Source organism: Lissotriton helveticus, chromosome 6 (genome assembly GCF_964261635.1).
Source record: "Lissotriton helveticus chromosome 6, aLisHel1.1, whole genome shotgun sequence".
NCBI lineage: Eukaryota > Metazoa > Chordata > Amphibia > Caudata > Salamandridae > Lissotriton > Lissotriton helveticus.
This window is the reverse complement of record NC_136067.1, coordinates 2,092,565,325-2,092,585,416: the sequence shown is the minus strand read 5'-3', so window position 1 is coordinate 2,092,585,416 and position 20,092 is coordinate 2,092,565,325. Positions and strand designations below refer to the sequence as shown.

At 46.3% G+C, this 20,092-nt stretch overlaps 1 protein-coding gene across 2 annotated transcripts in view; it reads left to right on the top strand.

Annotated features, from left to right (window-relative positions):
• The window catches only part of LOC144762062 (uncharacterized), a 129,222-nt gene that overhangs the window by 66,058 nt on the left and 43,072 nt on the right, over positions 1 to 20,092 (top strand). For both annotated transcript variants that reach the window (XM_078647201.1, XM_078647202.1), the window contains one exon: positions 14,570 to 14,722. In XM_078647201.1, coding sequence (XP_078503327.1) covers positions 14,570 to 14,722 — 153 coding nt within the window. The remainder of the gene's footprint in view (positions 1 to 14,569; positions 14,723 to 20,092) is intronic.

Sequence of the window (20,092 nt, the reverse complement as noted above, 5' to 3'; positions counted from 1 at the left end):
TTGGTTCGCTTCTAGTTCGCGTACCGGCGAGCGAATTGGGAAGCGAACTAAGAGAAATAGAGGTTGGCACAGTTCCAAATATTGTACCAATTTTTTAATAACGGGGAGGTAGTTCTGAAAAGAACTTTTTTTTTATTGTTTTTGTTGTTTTATATTTTTTTTATTATTTTTCGGAACATTTTTTTACTTTTTTTGAATTTTTCTGAACAGTTTTATATTTTTTTGGGTTTTTCTTGGAGGGGGCAATGAAAACGATTCATTGTAAAGGGCTCAACAGGAGCAACAAAACAAAAAAAGAAGTATTTATTATTTTGGGCGTTTCGTACAAACTTGCATATGATAGTCAATAGCTCTGTTGTTCAGAGTGATGCTTTTTTCTCCGTAGGAAATGAATCCATCGCAAAATACGCAGGTGTGTTTTACTTCACCAAATTTCATTTGTATATTTGGCACCATCTCCCTGCCCTCTGGTCCCGTTACTTCCAGTACAACAGATCTTCTGGCCATAATAGGGAGATTATCTAGATCGTTCCGAAACTGTGCAGCACTGTAGTTGTTAGGATGCCACCTAGTCATATGGCGATGCATTGTGTAGTTTCCGAAACTGTATTTTTTCTCCGTTCCTCTGGACAGTCTATCTTGACATATAAGGCAAGTTACGTATCTTGCATTTACTTTTTTCTGACCTTTGGGAATTTTAAAAAATTGCCAAATGAAGTTTTCTTTCCGGTGAGACGTCCTGGGCTGCTCAGGCAAAAACTGCATCTCTTCGTGCTCGTCGTCCTGTTCCTCTTCTTCTTCTTCTTGTTGAATTATAACTTGAGCAGGTGGTCCACTCTTCCTTGGATGTGGTGGAGGTGGTGGGGAAGCACCAGCTGAAGCTACTAAAGAAGCCATTGCTCAGTGATCACAAAGGGTCTTTCTCTCACAATGATGAAAGTCAGAGTGAGGAAAGAAGGAGGGATTTTAATCATTTGGGAAAAACAAGAGTTCTCAACCAATCAAAAGTGTTCATTTTAGATTATATGACCTAGTCTTACATCATTAGGAAACCAAAAGTGAAATGAACCAATGAAAAGTGTTATTACCAAGTCACATGACTTGCTGTGTTTACGTTAAGCGCTTTGCAGGGCCTCCCGGTTTGCTTCCAGAAACCTGCGCTTTGCGACTCGCTTCGCGTACCAGTTCGCTAACGTAGCACGTCATATGACGTATCACGCGACAACGTGAAACGTCATGCGGACGGGAGGCGTCACGATGTTGTTTTCTAACACGGCACTTGCGGTAAAGAAACGTTTACCGGCTCGCGGTCTATTTCGCGGCATCAAGGTCAGCTAACGGGAAGCTTCCCGATTCGCGAAGCGGGAACGAAGAAAAAAAAATATTTAAAAAAAAAATTATTCATAAACATATAAAATATATTTTTGGATTTAAAGAAGAATACATTTTACAGCTACAGATATTAGCTGTTAAAAAACCAATGAAATTCACAGAAAAAACCATAGGTTATAGACCATATATAGTTAGGAATTAGCATTTACAAAACCTTGAAAATTCACTGAAAAAACCATAGGTTATAGACCATATATAGTTAGGAATTAGCATTTAGAAAACCTTATTTTACTCACACAAAACCATTGAAATTCCATATATAGTTAGTTGCACTAACTATATATCGCGCACCCGCAATCCACTGCTGATGATGTCACATATTACATCATTCATGACATGGTCAGTGACATCACTGATGACATCACTGATGACATCTCAAATGACATCACTGATGACATCACTGATGACATCTCATTTGACATCAATGACCACATCACTGATGATATCATTCATGTGACAATACAATGCATCTCCTCACATTTTAATATAACCTCTGTTTCACCCAGTGTTAAAAAGAGAGTATAATTTTTGAAACCATTGACACACCAATACTAGTTACTACATACGCACTCACTGATTGCTACGTCTACACACACCTTCACTCATTCACCCATACAATCATTCATACATACAATCACTCATCTTTACAACACTATCATATGCACTCATACACCTATACAGACACTCACAGTCTGCCACTCATCCATGGAGTTACTCACACACCTAGTCAGTCCTGTAAAGAATCAATGACACTTCCATTTTCTTGTCTATACAGTTAAACATAGAGCACCTTACATTTTCAAACATATACTAACACATACTTACCTTCTTATACAATCATTGATACAAGTACAGATTGATCTGCACAGAGTCACACACCTCCCAGCTAGCCACACACACACTCAGTCTCCCATACAAATACTTGGGCAATCAATCAATAACCCATATAGTTACTCATATAGCTACTGATCAACACATGCAGCAGTTTACAGAACAACAGACATAATGATGCACAAATTAAGACAGTTTAGTCACTAACCCATGCAGTCAGTGAGACACATTTAATCACTCACTCATACAGTCAGTCATGCACCTACTAAATCCTTCGTCCAGACACTTACACATCCACTCATTCTTCAATATGTAAGACATATTTAAACTTTATAGAAACAAAAAATCACTGGATGTTGTTATCAGTGATGTCATCAGTGATGTCATTTGAGATGTCATCAGTGATGTCATCAGTGATGTCACTGACCATGTCATGAATGATGTAATATGTGACATCATCAGCAGTGGATTGCGAGTGCGCGATATATAGTTAGTGCAACTAACTATATATGGAATTTCAATGGTTTTGTGTGAGTAAAATAAGGTTTTCTAAATGCTAATTCCTAACTATATATGGTCTATAACCTATGGTTTTTTCAGTGAATATATATAAAACTAAAACAACGAACTAAACATAAGATGTAACACCACCATAGGTCAGATAGTGGAGGGGATGGCTGATTAAAGGACAGAACCTCCATTTTATTAGTGTTCAGCCTCAGACAGTTGTCAGTCATCCTAGCTGAAATATTAATCAGACACTGTTTGAAGTTGGTAAATGCTGCCTCAGAGTAATCCCTAAAGGAGAACACAAGCTGGGTGTCATCAGCATATGAGACAACACTTACATCATGCTGTTATACTAGTGGGGCAAGAGCAGCAAGGTAGACATTAAAAAGAGTCGGGCTTAAGGCTGAGCCCTGGGGGACTCCACAGACTATCGGGTGAGGGGATGAGATGTGGGGATGCAACAGTATTTTCAGTGACAGTTCTCGAAGAAGGATCTTATGTGGCACCGTATCAAACGCTGCAGACAGATCTAGCAGCACTAGCATTGCGCAGTGACCATTATCCAAGGTCTCCCGAGCTGTCTCAGCCACTTCAAGCAGCGCTGTCTCTGTGCTGTTTCCTGACTTAAAGCCGGACTGGGAGTAGTGGAGAAGTTTGTTGGACTCTAGGAATTCAGATAGCTGTTTCTGCACTTCCTTCTCGGGGATCTTGGCTGGTGCCGACAGGAGGGAGATGGGCCTAAAGTTTTTCAATCCAGCCGGGTCTGCATCCTCCTTCTTGAGGATGGGTTGAACGAGTGCAGTTTTCCAGATAGAAGGATAAAAACCTGCTTTCAGGGATGAATTCCAAAGTAGGTTTAATTAGGGGTTGAGTAGTGGGGCCAGTAGTTTAAATAACCTAGCTGGACAGGGATCAATTGGAGATCCAGATTTCGTTTTTCTAACTGAATGAGAGATGCCTCACGGCTGAAAGGTCTAAATTCTGACCAAGTATTTAATAGGCAAGAGGCATGCATGGTAAACACCCTTTACAACGCAACTGTTACAACAAAGTACCTTTACGACGCAACCATTACAACGCAACTTTTACAACGACTTGCGCTGGGGGACGCTCTAGGATAGGGAATAGTTTCCAACACCTTCCCTACTTTCCACGGGGACTGGAGTTGGAATAGTTAATTAAACTATTCACTATCTAGCGCCCCCCAACTCAAGTCGTTGTAAAAGTTGCGTTGTAAAACTTGCGTCGTAAAGGCATGCGTTGTAATAGCATGCATTGTAATATCATACATCCGGCATGCATAGGTGTAACTGGTGGTTCCCTCAAAGAGAAAGAGGAGTAGATGGTTTTGATTTTCTCTTGAAAACAGTTCTCTACTACCAGGTACAGTTTACAGGTGCGGCCCCCTTCTGCCCGTTACAGTTTACAGTTTGCAAATGCAGGTCCCTTCTGCTGGGTACAGTTTACAAGTGCAGGTCCCCTCTGCTGGGTACAATTTACAAGTGTAGCTACCCACTACCAGGTACAGTTTCAAAGTGTGGGTCCCCTCTGCCAGGTCTAGGTTACGAGTGGAGGTCTCAATTGCCCAGGTACAGTTTACAAGTGTAGGTCCCCTCAGTCTATAAGTGCACACCCCCTTTGTTAGGTACAGTTTACAAGTTTACAATCGGAGATCTTCACTTCCGGGTACAGTTTACAAGAGCAAGTTCACTCTGCCAGCTACAGTTTACAAATGCACGTCACCCTCTCTAGGTACAGTTTAAAAGTACACTTACCCTCTGCCAGATCAGGTTACAAGCGCATGTCCCCTCTGCCAGGTACAGGTTACAAGTACAGGTCCCCTCTGCAGAGTCACTTTACAAGTGCACATCTCCTTTGACGAGTAAAGATTATAAGTGCAGGTCTTGTCTGCCAGGTACTGTTTGCAAGAGGAGGTCTCCACTGCCAGGTACAGTTTACAAATGCAGGTCCCCTCTGTCATATACTGTTTACAAGTGCAGGTCCCCTCTGCCGTGTACAGTTTATGAGTGCAGGTCCTTTCTGCCAAGTACAGTTCACAAGAGGAGGTCCCCACTGGCAGGTACAGTTTACAAGTGCACATCCCCTCTGTCATATACTGTTTACAAGTGCAGGTCCACTCGGCATTTACAGTTTACAAGTGGAGGTCCGATCTGCCTGGTACAGTTTCCAAGTGCAGGTCTCCTCTGAGGGGTTCTGTTTACAAGTGCAGGTCCCCTCTGCAGATCTGTTTACAGGTGCTCGTCCCCTCTGCCAAGTACTGGTTACAAGTGCAGGTCTCCACTGCTGGGTACAGTTTCCAAGTGCAGGTCTCCACTGCTGGGTACAGTTTCCAAGTGCAGGTCTCCTCTGAGGGTTATGTTTACAAGTGCAGGTCCCCTCTGGCGAGTGCAGTTTGTAAGTGCAGGTCCTTTCTGCCAGGTAAAGTTTGCATGAGGAGGTCTCCACTGCCAGGTACACTTTACAAGTGCACATCCCCTCTGCCACGTACTATTTACATGTGCAGTTCCCCTCTGCATTTACAGTTTACAAGTACAGATCTCCTCTGCAGGTTCAGTGTACAAGTGCACGTCTCCTCTGACGAGTACAGTTTATAAGTGCAGGTCCTTTCTGCCAGGTACTGTTTGCATCAGGAGGTCTCCACTGCCAGGTACACTTTACAAGTACACATCCCCTCTGCCATATACTGTTTACAAGTGCAGGTCTGCTCTGCATTTACAGTTTACAAGAGCATGTCTCTACTGCCAGGTACAGTTTACAAGTGCAGGTCTCCACTGCCAGGTACACTTTAAAAGTATAGGTCCCCTCTGCCAGGTACGGGATACAAGCGGAGGTCTCAATTGCCAGGTACAGCTTACAAGTGCAGGTCCCCTCTGCATTTACAGTTTACAAATGCAGGTCCGATCTGCCTGGTACAGTTTACAAGAGCAGGTCTTCGCTGCCAGGTACATTTTAAAAGTATAGGTCCCCTCTGCCAGGTACAGGTTACAAGTTCAGGTCCCCTCTACCAGGTACAGGTTACAAGCGGAGGTCTCAATTGCCAGATACAGCTAACAAGTGCAGGTCCCCTCAGCCAGGTACAGTTTACAAGTTCAGGTCCCCTCTACCAGGTACAGTTTACAAGTGCAGGTCTCCACTGCTGGGTACAGTTTACAAGTGCAGGTCTCCTCTGCAGGGGACTGTTTACAAGTGCAGGTCTCCTCTGCAGGGTACAGTTTACAAGTGCAGGTCCCCTCTGCAGGGTACAGTTTACAAGTGCAGGTCCCCTCTGCAGGGGACTGTTTACAAGTGCAGGTCTCCTCTGCAGGGTACAGTTTACAAGTGCAGGTCCCCTCTGCAGGGTACAGTTTACACGTGCAGGTCCCCTCTGCAGGGGACTGTTTACAAGTGCAGGTCCCCTCTGCAGGGTACAGTTTACAAGTGCAGGTCCCCTCTGCAGGGGACTGTTTACAAGTGCAGGTCCCCTCAGCCAGGTACAGTTTACAAGTTCAGGTCCCCTCTACCAGGTACAGTTTACAAGTGCAGGTCTCCTCTGCAGGGGACTGTTTACAAGTGCAGGTCTCGTCTGCAGGGTACAGTTTACAAGTGCAGGTCCCCTCTGCAGGGTACAGTTTACAAGTGCAGGTCCCCTCTGCAGGGGACTGTTTACAAGTGCAGGTCCCCTCTGCAGGGTACAGTTTACAAGTGCAGGTCCCCTCTGCAGGGGACTGTTTACAAGTGCAGGTCCCCTCTGCAGGGTACAGTTTACAAGTGCAGGTCCCCTCTGCAGGGTACAGTTTACAAGTGCAGGTCCCCTCTGCAGGGGACTGTTTACAAGTGCAGGTCCCCTCTGCAGGGTACAGTTTCCAAGTGCAGGTCTTCTCTGCAGGGTACATTTTACAAGTGCGCACAACCATTAGCTGAATATGTACGTGTGAGTGTACTTTATTGTAGTTTCATATTATTTATTTTTTTGATTATTTATTCAATTCTTGCATTATCATAGTTGTTTATGTATTTTAATAATCTCTTTCATTGAGAAGTGATGCGCTATTTGTCGTTTTCCATAGCTTGTGTACCTGTTTAGACTGAATCATTTTTGGGTCGCTATTGCTTTTTGATATCCATGTGTGTCCTAATATTTGAGCTTTTTATTGGACTTAAACACAATATTATCATGTAAGGATAACAAATGTAACACAATCTTGTACACATAAATGAAGACCCCAATGTGATTGTGTTTATTAAGGGCTAAAATCAGCCCTTTAAATCAATGATGTGATTCTTACATTACTTCTTCCGAATGTGCTGAGTATATACGCGGTTAGGCTCAAATTTACTAAAAAGTCACGCAACACAACACGGCAAAACAATTTGCTGCACTGTTTGACAGAGAGAGGAGGAATGCACCATAACTACTAAGATATGACGCACTTCTGCTCTCTCCCTGCGCAGGCGCACAGGAGTGCTGTTTTGCACCAATGCAGGCAATCCTGACTGTGTTACAGGCAGGATTTTGTGCAGGAATTCCAGCACACAAAAAATTCTCAGAGGCATTTTCCTCTTTCTATGTGTGCTGCAGAGTGGAGCACACATAGAATGAGGAAATAACGAGGAGAAATAAACATATTTCTCCTTGTTACGCCTCTTTTGGGATGGCGTAGGGTAGTAAGAACACCTGGTGTGGTCCATGCTGTGCACACAGCTGTGGTTACTTGTGTGGTCCATATTGTGTGCACAGCTTTGGTTACTAGTGTGGTCCATGTTGTGTGCTCAGCTGTGGTTGCTAGTGTGGTCCATGTTGTGTGCTCAGCTGTGGTTGCTGGTGTGGTCCATGTTGTTTGTGCAGCTGTGATTGCTAGTGTGGTCCATGCTGTGCACACAGCTGTGGTTACTGGTGTGTTCCAAGTTGTGTGTGCAGCTGTGGTTGCTGGTGTGGTCCATGTTGTGTTCGCAGCTGTGGTGCTGGTGTGTTCCATGTTGTTTGTGCAGCTGTGATTGGTAGTGTGGTCCATGTTGTGTGCACAACTGTGGTTGCTGGTGTGGTCCACGTGGTGTGTGCAGCTGTGGTTGCTGGTGTGGTCCATGTTGTGTGCTCAGCTGTGGTTACTGGTGTGGTCCATATTGCGTGCACAGCTTTGGTTACTAGTGTGGTCCATGTTGTGTGCTCAGCTGTGGTTGCTGGTGTGGTCCATGTTGTTTGTGCAGCTGTGATTGGTAGTGTGGTCCATGCTGTGCACACAGCTGTGGTGCTGGTGTGTTCCATGTTGTTTGTGCAGCTGTGATTGGTAGTGTGGTCCATGTTGTGTGCACAGCTGTGGTTGCTGGTGTGGTCCACGTGGTGTGTGCAGCTGTGGTTGCTGGTGTGGTCCATGCTGTGTGCACAGCTGTGGTTGCTGGTAAGTTCCATGTTGTGTGCGCAGCTATGGTTGGTGGTGTGTTCCATGTTGTTTGTGCAGCTGTGATTGGTAGTGCAGGTCTCCACTGCCAGGTACACTTTAAAAGTATAGGTCCCCTCTGCCAGGTACGGGATACAAGCGGAGGTCTCAAATGCCAGGTACAGCTTACAAGTGCAGGTCCCCTCTGCATTTACAGTTTACAAATGCAGGTCCGATCTGCCTGGTACAGTTTACAAGAGCAGGTCTCCGCTGCCAGGTACATTTTAAAAGTATAGGTCCCCTCTGCCAGGTACAGGTTACAAGGGAAGGTCTCAATTGCCAAATACAGCTAACAAGTGCAGGTCCCCTCAGCCAGGTACAGTTTACAAGTTCAGGTCCCCTCTACCAGGTACAGTTTACAAGTACAGGTCTCCACTGCTGGGTACAGTTTCCAAGTGCAGGTCCCCTTTACCAGGTACAGTTTACAAGTGCAGGTCTCCACTGCTGGGTACAGTTTCCAAGTGCAGGTCTCCTCTGAGGGTTATGTTTACAAGTGCAGGTCCCCTCTGCCGAGTGCAGTTTGTAAGTGCAGGTCCTTTCTGCCAGGTAAAGTTTGCATGAGGAGGTCTCCACTGCCAGGTACACTTTACAAGTGCACATCCCCTCTGCCATGTGAAGGAACGAACATTGGTGGCCAGCCTCCTTAGGCATTATGCCTTCCACCAAGCCAGTGGTCAAGAACTTGGGAGTGTGGCTGGATGTAGATCTCAATTTCCAGTGCCACACGAAGAAGGTGGCAGCGACATGTGTGGGCCTGTTGAGGGGCCTTCGCCCTATTCTGAAGTTTTTCTCAGCGCCTGTTCGGCAGCTTATTATCCAAGCGGCAATTCTATCGCGCTTGGACTACACTAGTGCGTTATTTTTGGGTGCTAATAAAGCTGAGATTCTGCGTCTTCAGCAAGTACAGAACTCAGCAGCCCGAGCTCTTGTCGGACTGCCTTGCAGATGCTCTGTTAGAGCCACCATCAGAGCCTTACACTGGTTACCGATTCAAGCCAGAATCCAGTTCAAGACACTCTGTTTAGCGTTTAAAATCTTGAAAGGTACCAGCCCGGAGTTACTTCGTCCACTCTTAACTCCGTACACTCCTCAATGTAATTTGCGCTCCTTAGGGCAACATCTGGTAAATATACCCAAGTTCAGACTCTGCCGCGTCGGAGGTCGCTCCTTCCGACTGTTGGCGGCCAAACTGTGGAACTCCTTGCCTGTATCTATTCGTGGAATCGATGAGCTTCTCCCTTTTCGGAAAGCCATTAAGACTTTTCTTTTTCCTTTAACTTAGGTTTTCTCTCTTGCAGTTTCCTTTTCCGGTACTAGGTTACGGTCAGCGCCGGGACGCCCCTTAGCTGGGGCAGCTGTGCGCTCAAACAAACCATTAACATAACATAACATAACATAACATAACATGTACTATTTACAAGTGCAGGTCCCCTCTGCATTTACAGTTTACAAGTGCTGGTCCGATCTGCCAGGTACAGTTTATAAGTGCAGGTCTCCAATGTCAGGTACACTGTACAAGTGCTGGTCACCTCTGCCAGTTACAGTTTACAATTGTAGGTCCCCTCTGCCAGGTACAGGTTACAAGCGAAGGTCTCAATTGCCAGGTACAGCATACAAGTGCAGGCCTCCTCTGCCGGGTACAGGTTACAAGTGCATGTCCCCTCTGCCAGGCACAGTTTACAAGTGCAGGCCTCCTCTGCCGGGTACAGGTTACAAGTGCATGTCCCCTCTGCCAGGCACAGTTTACAAGTTCAGGGCCCCTCTGCCAGGTACAGTTTACAAGTGCAGGTCTCCTCTGCCGGGTACAGGCTACAGGTGCACATCCCCTCTGCCATGAAAAGTCTATAAGTGCAGGTCTCCTCTGCAGGGTACAGTTTACAAGTGTAGGTGGCCTGTGTTGGGTACAGTTTACAAGTGCACATTCCCTCTGGCAGATCTATTTACAGGTGCACGCCCCTCTCGCAGGTACAGGTTGCAAGTGCAGGTCTCCACTGTCGGGTACAGTTTACAAGTGCAGGTCTCCTCTGAGGGGTTCTTTGTACAAGTGCAGATCCCCTCTGCTGAGTACATTTTATAAGTGCAGGTCCTTTCTGCCAGGTACAGTTTGCAAGAGGAGGTCTCAACTGCCAGGTACACTTTGCAAGTACACATCCCCTCTGCCTTGTACTGTTTACAAGTGCAGGTCCGATCTGTCTGGGTACAATTTACAAGTGCTGGCCCCCTCTGCTGGGTACAACTTACAAGTTCAGGGCCCCTCTACCAGGTACAGTTTACAAGTGCAGGTCCCTTCTGCAGGGTACAGTGTACAAGTGTAGGTCGCCTATGTTGGGTACAGTTTACAAGTGCACATCTCCTCTGGCAGATCTATTTACATGTGCACGCCCCTCTGGCAGGTACAGGTTGCAAGTGCAGGTCTCCACTGCAGGGTACAGTTTACAAGTGCAGGTCCCCTCTGCCGAGTACAGTTTATAAGTGGAGGTCCTTTCTGCCAGGTACAGTTTGCAAGAGGAGGTCTCAACTGCCAGGTACACTTTACAAGTACACATCCCCTCTGCCTTGTACTGTTTACAAGTGCAGGTCCCCTCTGCTGCCGGGTACATTTAACAAGTGCAGATCCCCTCTGCCAGGTAAAGTTTACAAGTGCAGGTCTCCTCTGCAGGGTACAGTTTACAAGTGCAGCTCTCCTCTGATGGGTAGAGTAGGCAAGTCCAGGTCTCCGCTGCCAGGTACAATTTACAAGTGTAGGTCCCCTCTACCAGGTACAGTTTGCACATTTACTCCCCCTTCGGCAGATACAGCTTACAAGTGCAGATCTCCACTGCTGGGTACAGTTTACAATTGTATGTCCCATCTGCATGGTATAGTTTACAAGTGCAGGTTTCCTCTGCCTCGTACAGTACACATCTTCTCTCCCAGGTAAAAGTTATAAGTGCTCATCCCCTCTGTCAGGTACAGGTTATAAGTGCTCATCCACTCTGTCAGGTACAATTTACAAGTTCAAGAGCTCTCTGCTGGGTACAGTTTCAAGTGCAGGTCCCCTCTGCAGGGTACAGTTTACAAGTGCAGGTCCCCTCTGCAGGGTACAGTTTACAAGTGCAGGTCTCCTCTGCAGGGGACTGTTTACAAGTGCAGGTCCCCTCTGCAGGGTACAGTTTCCAAGTGCAGGTCCTCTCTGCAGGGACAGTTTACAAGTGCAGGTCTTCTCTGCAGGGTACATTTTACAAGTGCAGGTCCCGTCTGCAGGGTACAGTTTACAAGTGCAGGTCCCCTCTGCAGGGTACAGTTTACAAGTGCAGGTCTCCTCTGCAGGGGACTGTTTACAAGTGCAGGTCCCCTCTGCAGGGTACAGTTTACAAGTGCAGGTCCCCTCTGCAGGGTACAGTTTACAAGTGCAGGTCCCCTCTGCAGGGGACTGTTTACAAGTGCAGGTCCCCTCTGCAGGGTACAGTTTCCAAGTGCAGGTCCTCTCTGCAGGGACAGTTTACAAGTGCAGGTCCCCTCTGCAGGGTACAGTTTACAAGTGCAGGTCCCTGCAGGGGACTGTTTACAAGTGCAGGTCCCCTCTGCAGGGTACAGTTTCCAAGTGCAGGTCCTCTCTGCAGGGACAGTTTACAAGTGCAGGTCTTCTCTGCAGGGTACATTTTACAAGTGCGCACAACCATTAGCTGAATATGTACGTGTGAGTGTACTTTATTGTAGTTTCATATTATTTATTTTTTGGATTATTTCTTCAATTCTTGCATTATCATAGTTGTTTATGTATTTTAATAATCTCTTTCATTGAGAAGTGATGCGCTATTTGTCATTTTCAATAGCTTGTGTACCTGTTTAGACTGAATCATTTTTGGGTCGCTATTGCTTTTTGATATCCATGTGTGTCCTAATATTTGAGCTTTTTAATGGACAATATTATCATGTAAGGATAACAAATGTAACACAATCTTGTACACATAAATGAAGACCCCAATGTGATTGGGTTTATTAAGGGCTAAAATCAGCCCTTTAAATCAATGATGTGATTCTTACATTACTTCTTCCGAATGTGCTGAGTATATACACGGTTAGGCTCAAATTTACTAAAAAGTCACGCAACACAACACGGCAAAACAATTTGCTGCACTGTTTGACAGAGAGAGGAGGAATGCACCATAACTACTAAGATATGACGCACTTCTGCTCTCTCCCTGCGCAGGCGCACAGGAGTGCTGTTTTGCACCAATGCAGGCAATCCTGACTGTGTTACAGGCAGGATTTTGTGCAGGAATTCCAGCACAAAAAAAATTCTCAGAGGCATTTTCCTCTTTCTATGTGTGCTGCAGAGTGGAGCACACATAGAAAGAGGAAATAACGAGGAGAAATAAACATATTTCTCCTTGTTACGCCTCTTTTGGGATGGCGTAGGGTAGTAGGAACACCTGGTGTGGTCCATGCTGTGCAAACAGCTGTGGTTACTGGTGTGGTCCATATTGTGTGCACAGCTTTGGTTACTAGTGTGGTCCATGTTGTGTGCTCAGCTGTGGTTGCTGGTGTGGTCCATGTTGTTTGTGCAGCTGTGATTGGTAGTGTGGTCCATGCTGTGCACACAGCTGTGATTACTGGTGTGTTCCAAGTTGTGTGTGCAGCTGTGGCTGCTGGTGTGGTCCATGTTGTGTGCGCAGCTGTGTTGCTGGTGTGTTCCATGTTGTTTGTGCAGCTGTGATTGGTAGTGTGGTCCATGTTGTGTGCACAGCTGTGGTTGCTGGTGTGGTCCACGTGGTGTGTGCAGCTGTGGTTGCTGGTGTGGTCCATGCTGTGTGCACAGCTGTGGTTGCTGGTAAGTTCCATGTTGTGTGCGCAGCTATGGTTGGTGGTGTGGTCCATGTTGTGTGCAGAGCTGTGGTTGCTGGTGTGGTCCATGTTGTGTGTGCAGCTGTGGTTGCTGGTTTGGTCCATGTTGTGTGTGCAGCTGTGGTTGCTGGTGTGGTCCATGCTGTGTGCACAGCTGTGGTTGCTGGTAAGTTCCATGTTGTGTGCGCAGCTATGGTTGATGGTGTGGTCCATGTTGTGTGCAGAGCTGTGGTTGCTGGTGTGGTCCATGTTGTGTGTGCAGCTGTGGTTGCTGGTTTGGTCCATGTTGTGTGTGCAGCTGTGGTTGCTGGTGTGGTCCATGCTGTGCGCACAGTTTTGGTTACTAGTGTGGTCCATGTTGTGTTCGCATCTGTGGTTGCTGGTGTGGTTTATGTTGTGTGTGCAGCTGTGGTTGCTGGTGTGGTCCATGCTGTGCGCACAGCTGTGGTTGCTGGTGTGGTCCATGTTGTGTGCACAGCTTTGGTTACTAGTGTGGTCCATATTGTGTGCTCAACTGTGGTTGCTGGTGTGGTCCATGTTGTGTGCGCATCTGTGGTTACGGGTGTGCTCCATGTTGTGTGAACAGTTGTGGTTGCTGGTGTGGTCCATATTGTGTGCACAGCGGTGGTTACTGGTGTGCTCCATGTTGTGTGCACAGCGGTGGTTGCTGGTGTGGTCATCTTGTGTGCTCTGCTAAGGTTGCTGCTGTTGTCCCTACTGTGGTAACAGATGTAGTTGTTTTTGTTGTCCCTGCCATGGTTGCAGCTGTAGTCGCTGCTTTCTTCGCTGCTCTTGCAGTAGCAGGGGCCGCTGCTACATGACAGCTTCTGTTGCTGCTGTGCTCCTTCTTGTGGTGGTAGGTTGGGTTGCATTTGTGGTCCTTGCAGTGGAGACATGTGAACATCAATGGGGGTGCAGTGGGCATCATTGGTGTTAGGGAAGCTCCACAATGTGATTGTGGAGAGGGACCACAGCGAGGCCGCTCCTTCTCGCACCTGGCAGCCAAGGCCTGGAACAATCTCCCCTGCACTTAAGTCCGCACCGTCGCTCCAGCAATTCAGAAGAGAACTAAAGACCTGGATGTTTGAGTAAACACCGCCATGCAGCAGAAACAGCCCCAGCGCCTCGAGACCCTCACGGGTGACTTGCAGCGTTCTATAAATGTCTGACTGGTTGATTTGCTACTTTTCTTGTCTCCTCCTCAATAGAAACATATAATGCAACATGTAGCACTACTTGTATGCACACTGCACCTACCATCCGTATTCTCCTTTTTCGTTCACTTGCATTTTTGCAGAAAAACCTAGGAAGAGAATTCTGTGGTGAGTCATGACATCCATATTAAATGGGAAGGAGGGATGTCTAAATAACCTGTAATCAATGTAGAAACCTTTACATGTTAATGAACATTGTGCACACTAAAATGAACAATAAACAAATCAGAATTGCAGCTGATGATGAAATGAATGATATCGAGGATGGATGGGTGGTTTGAGAGTATATCCAGGATGGAACATTTTATTCCTCGAAGTATAAAAATAGCTTTCTGAACCTGCACACTTTCTGCATTCCAGGGAAAATTGGCCACTGTCCCAAACAAACCACACTGTGCGAGATGGATGAGAAAATACCAGCAGAGAAGTGCGTCAATGACTTGGAGTGCCCAGGCCAGCAGAAGTGCTGCAACCCCGGCTGCGGCGTGGAGTGCACCGACCCCGCGACGGACGGTAAGGGACCAGTAAATGGCAGGTGCTGGCCTGGACGCTGCAGGAAGGACCTCAGGGCAGTGGGCATGGCAGTGGGCATGGTACAAGGCCAGGCGAGGATGCCAATTGTGTAAGGTGGCAGAAAACAGACTGTTGTGGTAAGTGGGTAACAAAGAGAGCGTCTGTGCCAGGTGCACACGGATGGACATACTTTATGAGAGGGGGCAGGCAGTACATTGATATATCCTACAAAAGCAGGTACAAAAGCTGGCCCACTGTAATACCAGCTACCACCGCATGGGTGCGGGCTGAGTGTAGCTTCTGGGAATCAGGGCAGTGGTTTACATGAGACTATGGACAGATATGCCCCGCATAAGCTTAGTATAAATATTACCCATGGATAAGGTTCTGCTGTTTGAGCTGTGCAGGGAGTCGCTGCATTTGATCCTCAGCTGCCGTTTAAATAAGGTATCTGTTGTAAATAAATTATGTAGGCAGCAGGACACGTCTTCAGGTTATTAAGATATATTTATTAAGTTAGACAGCAGAGCAGTAAAACCCCACAGCTGACCAGACCAACTGCCAAGGCTGGAATCCACACACACCAGATAGAACACACTTAGGAACTATGGGAGGTAGAGAAGGTAGGAACACTAAGAAAGGACTACAGACACCAAGTAGTCATATTGAACCAAGTAAGAATATACAACAGTATCTTTATCTAAACTCAAGAAGACCAGAACAACAAATAAAATCCAACATACAGGTAGTAAAATAGCACCTAAAAACGGTTATTTTCTAAATAAAGTTTGTAGAAATCAAATAGCCCCCCCTGGGGGTATTGTGACAGCAATAAATACAAAGTACAGCTCCGACCACAAGGTGTGCGCCATCAGGCACGAAGTCACACGGACCCCAAAACAAATAGTACCTTGGGAATGAAGTCTATGATGATGCACAGCGTCGTTGAGGTTAGGCTTCTGTGCTGAGGTCAAGGCTGGCTCCTTGGCTGCCATGAGGGAGGCGAGGCATCCTGTCCGTGAGGAGGCGAAGTGTCGAATCCAGGACAGGGGAAGTCGGTTGCATTGGCTGTAAGGCCATGTTTTTGTTTTTGGTTGTTTTTGGTTGGTTCCGGTGAGGCAATACAAAGTCGGCGAGTTCATGGAGTCATCCTCAGGAGTTATTGGCACTGCAATAACAGGATGCAGACGTTGTCGGTAACAGAGTTGGTACACGCGCTGGCATTGGGAAGGCTAATACCTGCAGGTGTTGAAAGGGATCGAAGGGTGTCAGAGCTGAGGTGCAGGCAGGGAGGTGCATTGTGCACTACAAGAGCGGTGCCCTGGGCCTCTGTACAGGTCGGGACGTCACGCAGTGTCACTGATGGCGTCAGAGATCACCTTTCTTGCTTCTCTTAGGTTTCTGCCAGCTCCCAACAGCAAGAACAACCTCCAGAGGCCCAAAACTGGAACAGGCACCTCCTGGCAGGTCGAAACTCTCATCAATAGAGTTCAGGAGAGAAGGAGGGGGGATCTTTGTGTCCCTGAGACTTCAGAACATGAGGCCAGCACACACAGGCCCTTGCAGATTCTTCTACTAGCAGGTTACTCAGCAAAGTTTCGTTCTTTGTCCTTTCCTTGGCATATAACGCATCTGCAGGCCAACCTCAGACAGCACACAGCAAAGGGGTACTCCTCCTCACAGCTCTTCAGCTCTTCCCCTTGGCAGAGGTTCCTCTTGAGTCTAGAAGTGATCTAAAGTTTAGGGGTGTAATGTCCATTACTTATACCCCATTTCTTTTCTTTTTTCTTCTTTTTGCAAGGATCTCTAAGAACAGTCCAAACCTTTTCTGTCCTCACTGGTGCGGTATGACTACAGGGGCTGGAGACAACATTGTGAAAGGGAGACAGGCCCTATTCAGGTGCACGGAACACTCCTCCCACTACTCTAAATGCAGCCACGGTCTATTCAGCTCAGCTCTGAGTCACCCAGGAAGGGCCAGGCACTTCTCAACCCCCCCCCTCCCTCAATTAATGCACATCCCCTGCCCCTGTCATTCTAAAAGCAGACAGGCTATCCACAAACATGCAGAGGCACAAAGAATGGTTAAACATAAAGTCTACTTTCTAAAAGTGGCATTGTCAAACACAAAACTTAAAAACAATCTTTAGTAAATTATGTGTTATTAGATTCTGAGTTCAGAAAGTCTAAACTTTAATCCTCTATCGTATCCCAATGGGAATTTATACTTGTAAGATCTTCCAAAGTATCTCCATGCTATCGTATGGTACACATAGTGTTCAATAGTGAAAAACGAAATTGGCAGTATTTCACACACATGTCACACACACCAGAACATGTCCTACCTTTGACGTACACCACGCCCTGCCCATGGGGGTACCTTGGGCCTACCTGAGGGATGTCTTACATGTAAGAAAAAGGAAGGTTGGGGCCTGGCAAGTGGGTGCACTTGCAAAGTTGGTAAGGCAGTTTAAATCTGTGCACAGACACTGCAGTGGCAGGTCTGAGATACCATTTCAGGGCTACTCATGTGAGTGGGACAATCAATGCTGCAGGCCCACTAATAGTAGTATTTGATTGATAGGCCCTGGCACAGTCAGTGCAATTTACAAGGGACTTAACCAATAAATCAAATATGCCAATCAGGGAGAACCAATCATGAAAACAATTTACACAGAGAGCATATGCAGTTTAGCACTGATTAGCAGTGGTAAAAGGGCCCAGAGTACTAAAGCCAAACACAACAGATCATGAAAAATAGGAGAAAGAAGCAAAAAGTTTGGGGATAACCCTGCAAAAAGGCCACTTCCAACAATGCTAACTTATTGAGGGGAGGGGGAGACTAATTCAGGGGAGAGTGAAAGGCTCACCAGATGACGGATCAGGGACCAGGGGGGGCGCAGTCATTGGAGTCAAGGCAGTCTCGGGTTATGTATCCATAGGCTCTAAGGCTGCCTGGAAGTTAGTCAGGAGGTGGTCCCAGCAGGCTGCTAGAGGGTACTTAAGGTATGCCCTGTGTGTAATTCCTACCCATTGTAACACTTTCTGCCTGGCCCCATCTCTGCATGGCAAGGTCCCAAGCGAATATCACAGGTGGCATCAAAGATCTCCACCCACAGATGATTAAAGGCTTGGCAAAGAATAATCCAAGGTCCATAGACCTTGTTGTGGCCCTGTGTGTCTTGCCTCTGCCATCACCACCCCCTGTTATGAATCGTTTTGGCCACCACAAGTGTGGAAGGGTATACTCAGATGTGAGTCCCTTGCTCACTGCACCATCAGGATTCAAGCAAGCCGGGCCGAAGACGGCTGCAATGCCAGAAACCGGTCCCCGGAAGCTTGTTTCCTTTCCAGTAAAGAATTGGCTTGGTAGTTTGGTCTGCCCTGTTCCCATGATGCACTGGGCCAGAGCCAGACTAATTTGCATGTAGCCAGGTTCTGAACTGGGATGGTGCAGTGAGCTAAGAAACGGTGATGGATCAAGCCCTGATATTTTGACTGGGTAGGACTGTTCTGTTTAATTCAGATGCTCTGTCCATCACCACCCCCTGTTATGAATCGTTATCTGCAAGTAGCAAGCCATTGGCTTCAGAAGGGGATCTATAGAGGTGACCAACAACTTCTTCCGAGTGATCGTAAGACTGGGAGGGGCTTTCCTGAATGCTACATTCAAAGAGGCAACAGAGGCAAAAAGATTCTGGTTTTGGTGGCTCTGTTGAGTCAGAGCTCTGTTCTAAAGAAGCCCCTGTAAATTCCCTGGTGCGGTGTGTTAATACCAATGGACTTGTAGTGATACCTTCTGACTTTTAGGGCCTCATTTATGAGGCTCCTTGTGCTGCTGGAATGTCACTTTCTGTGACGTTCCATGGCGTCATATTTACGAGGCAGCACTAAGCCACTTTTCTGGCTTAATGCTGCCTTGTAAATGTCGTTCCCTTTAACACACTTTTCTGCGTAAAAGGGGTGTGCAATGGGTGTTGCTGGGGACGTTTCCAGCGACATCTATGGCTTTTTGACCCTGCCCCAGATTAACGAGAAATTGTTACTCTGAGGCGGTGCCAAAAACATATGCCTCCTTAAGGGAGGCGAAAAGGAGGTCCCACGAGGAGAAACATCTTTATTTCTCTCTTGTGATTGTTTTTTTGTACGAAGGTTTTCCTTCCTGCACATAAATAATCCACCCCGCAATGCAGGCACCATTGCACCATGGTGCAAAGGTGCCTGCGTTGGGGTGAAAACTAGAAATAGGTAAGAGGGTGCCTACAAAGGATTTTGTTTCTATACTTGATTCAATAGTTATTTGTACAAAGATTACTTTCTATTCAACCCTGATTAGTGATGAACTAATGATTAATCAAACAAACAAAACAAACAACATTTCTTTTTCAGGCGGACAATTTTCGAGCAGACATGAAATAGGGTTACACGGGCGACCTTTTCTTCAAAAGAATATATATTTAATATATATGTATATATAAATATAGACAGGGGAATACAATCCGAATCAACCAAACACAGTGCTAGAGGTGTAACACATTGACCTACAGAGCAACTATCCATACATCTATTCCATAAGATAACTAAGGAAAATGATCTGATAAAAAACAGTAAACAATTCCTTAAAACCAACAAATGTATGAAGAAGTAGATGTTGCAGTCGACGTTTCGGTCTGTGTTGGCAATAAGCCCGTCAGATCATCTTCAGGACGTAAGGTTGAATATGGAACCAAAAGATGTCCTTCTGTAATTTCTTTGGAAGGATTTTGACCCAAAAGAGTCGAGGTAAACTGAAGCGATTTCTGAACATTGACCGTTTTTGTGCGAAATGCAGAGTTACTCTCGGAGTAGAGTTGGCGTAAGGCAGCCCATTGAGCACTGGCGCAGAGGAAAAGGACAGGAATGAGCTGTATCTAAGAGATACGGTGCATTCCTGCACTTTTCTCTTGCCGTAGGGCAGTGCAGCAGGAAGTCTTGCGGCGCTGCCCTACGGCAAAACCTCATAAATGAGACCCGGAGGGCCCGATTCACAGAACTAACTTAAGACAAAATCCTGAACTTACCACTTTTGGTATTCACAGAAGTTAGGATTTTGTCTTAAGTTTGTCTTAAGACAGACTTAAGTTAGGATTTTGTCTTAAGTCTGTCTTAAGTCTGTCTTAAGACAAACTTAAGACAAAATCCTAACTTCTGTGAATACCAAAAGTAGTAAGTTTAGAATTTTGTCTTAAGTTAGTTCTGTGAATCGGGCCCTTAGTGTTTACATCACATTCACAGCCTGCAAAGCAAGAGTCATTTCCTCTCCAGCTCTGCCAATAAGGAAATACTTTTGTTTTAATTGCATCATGGCACACTGCGGTGATCATCCATGCG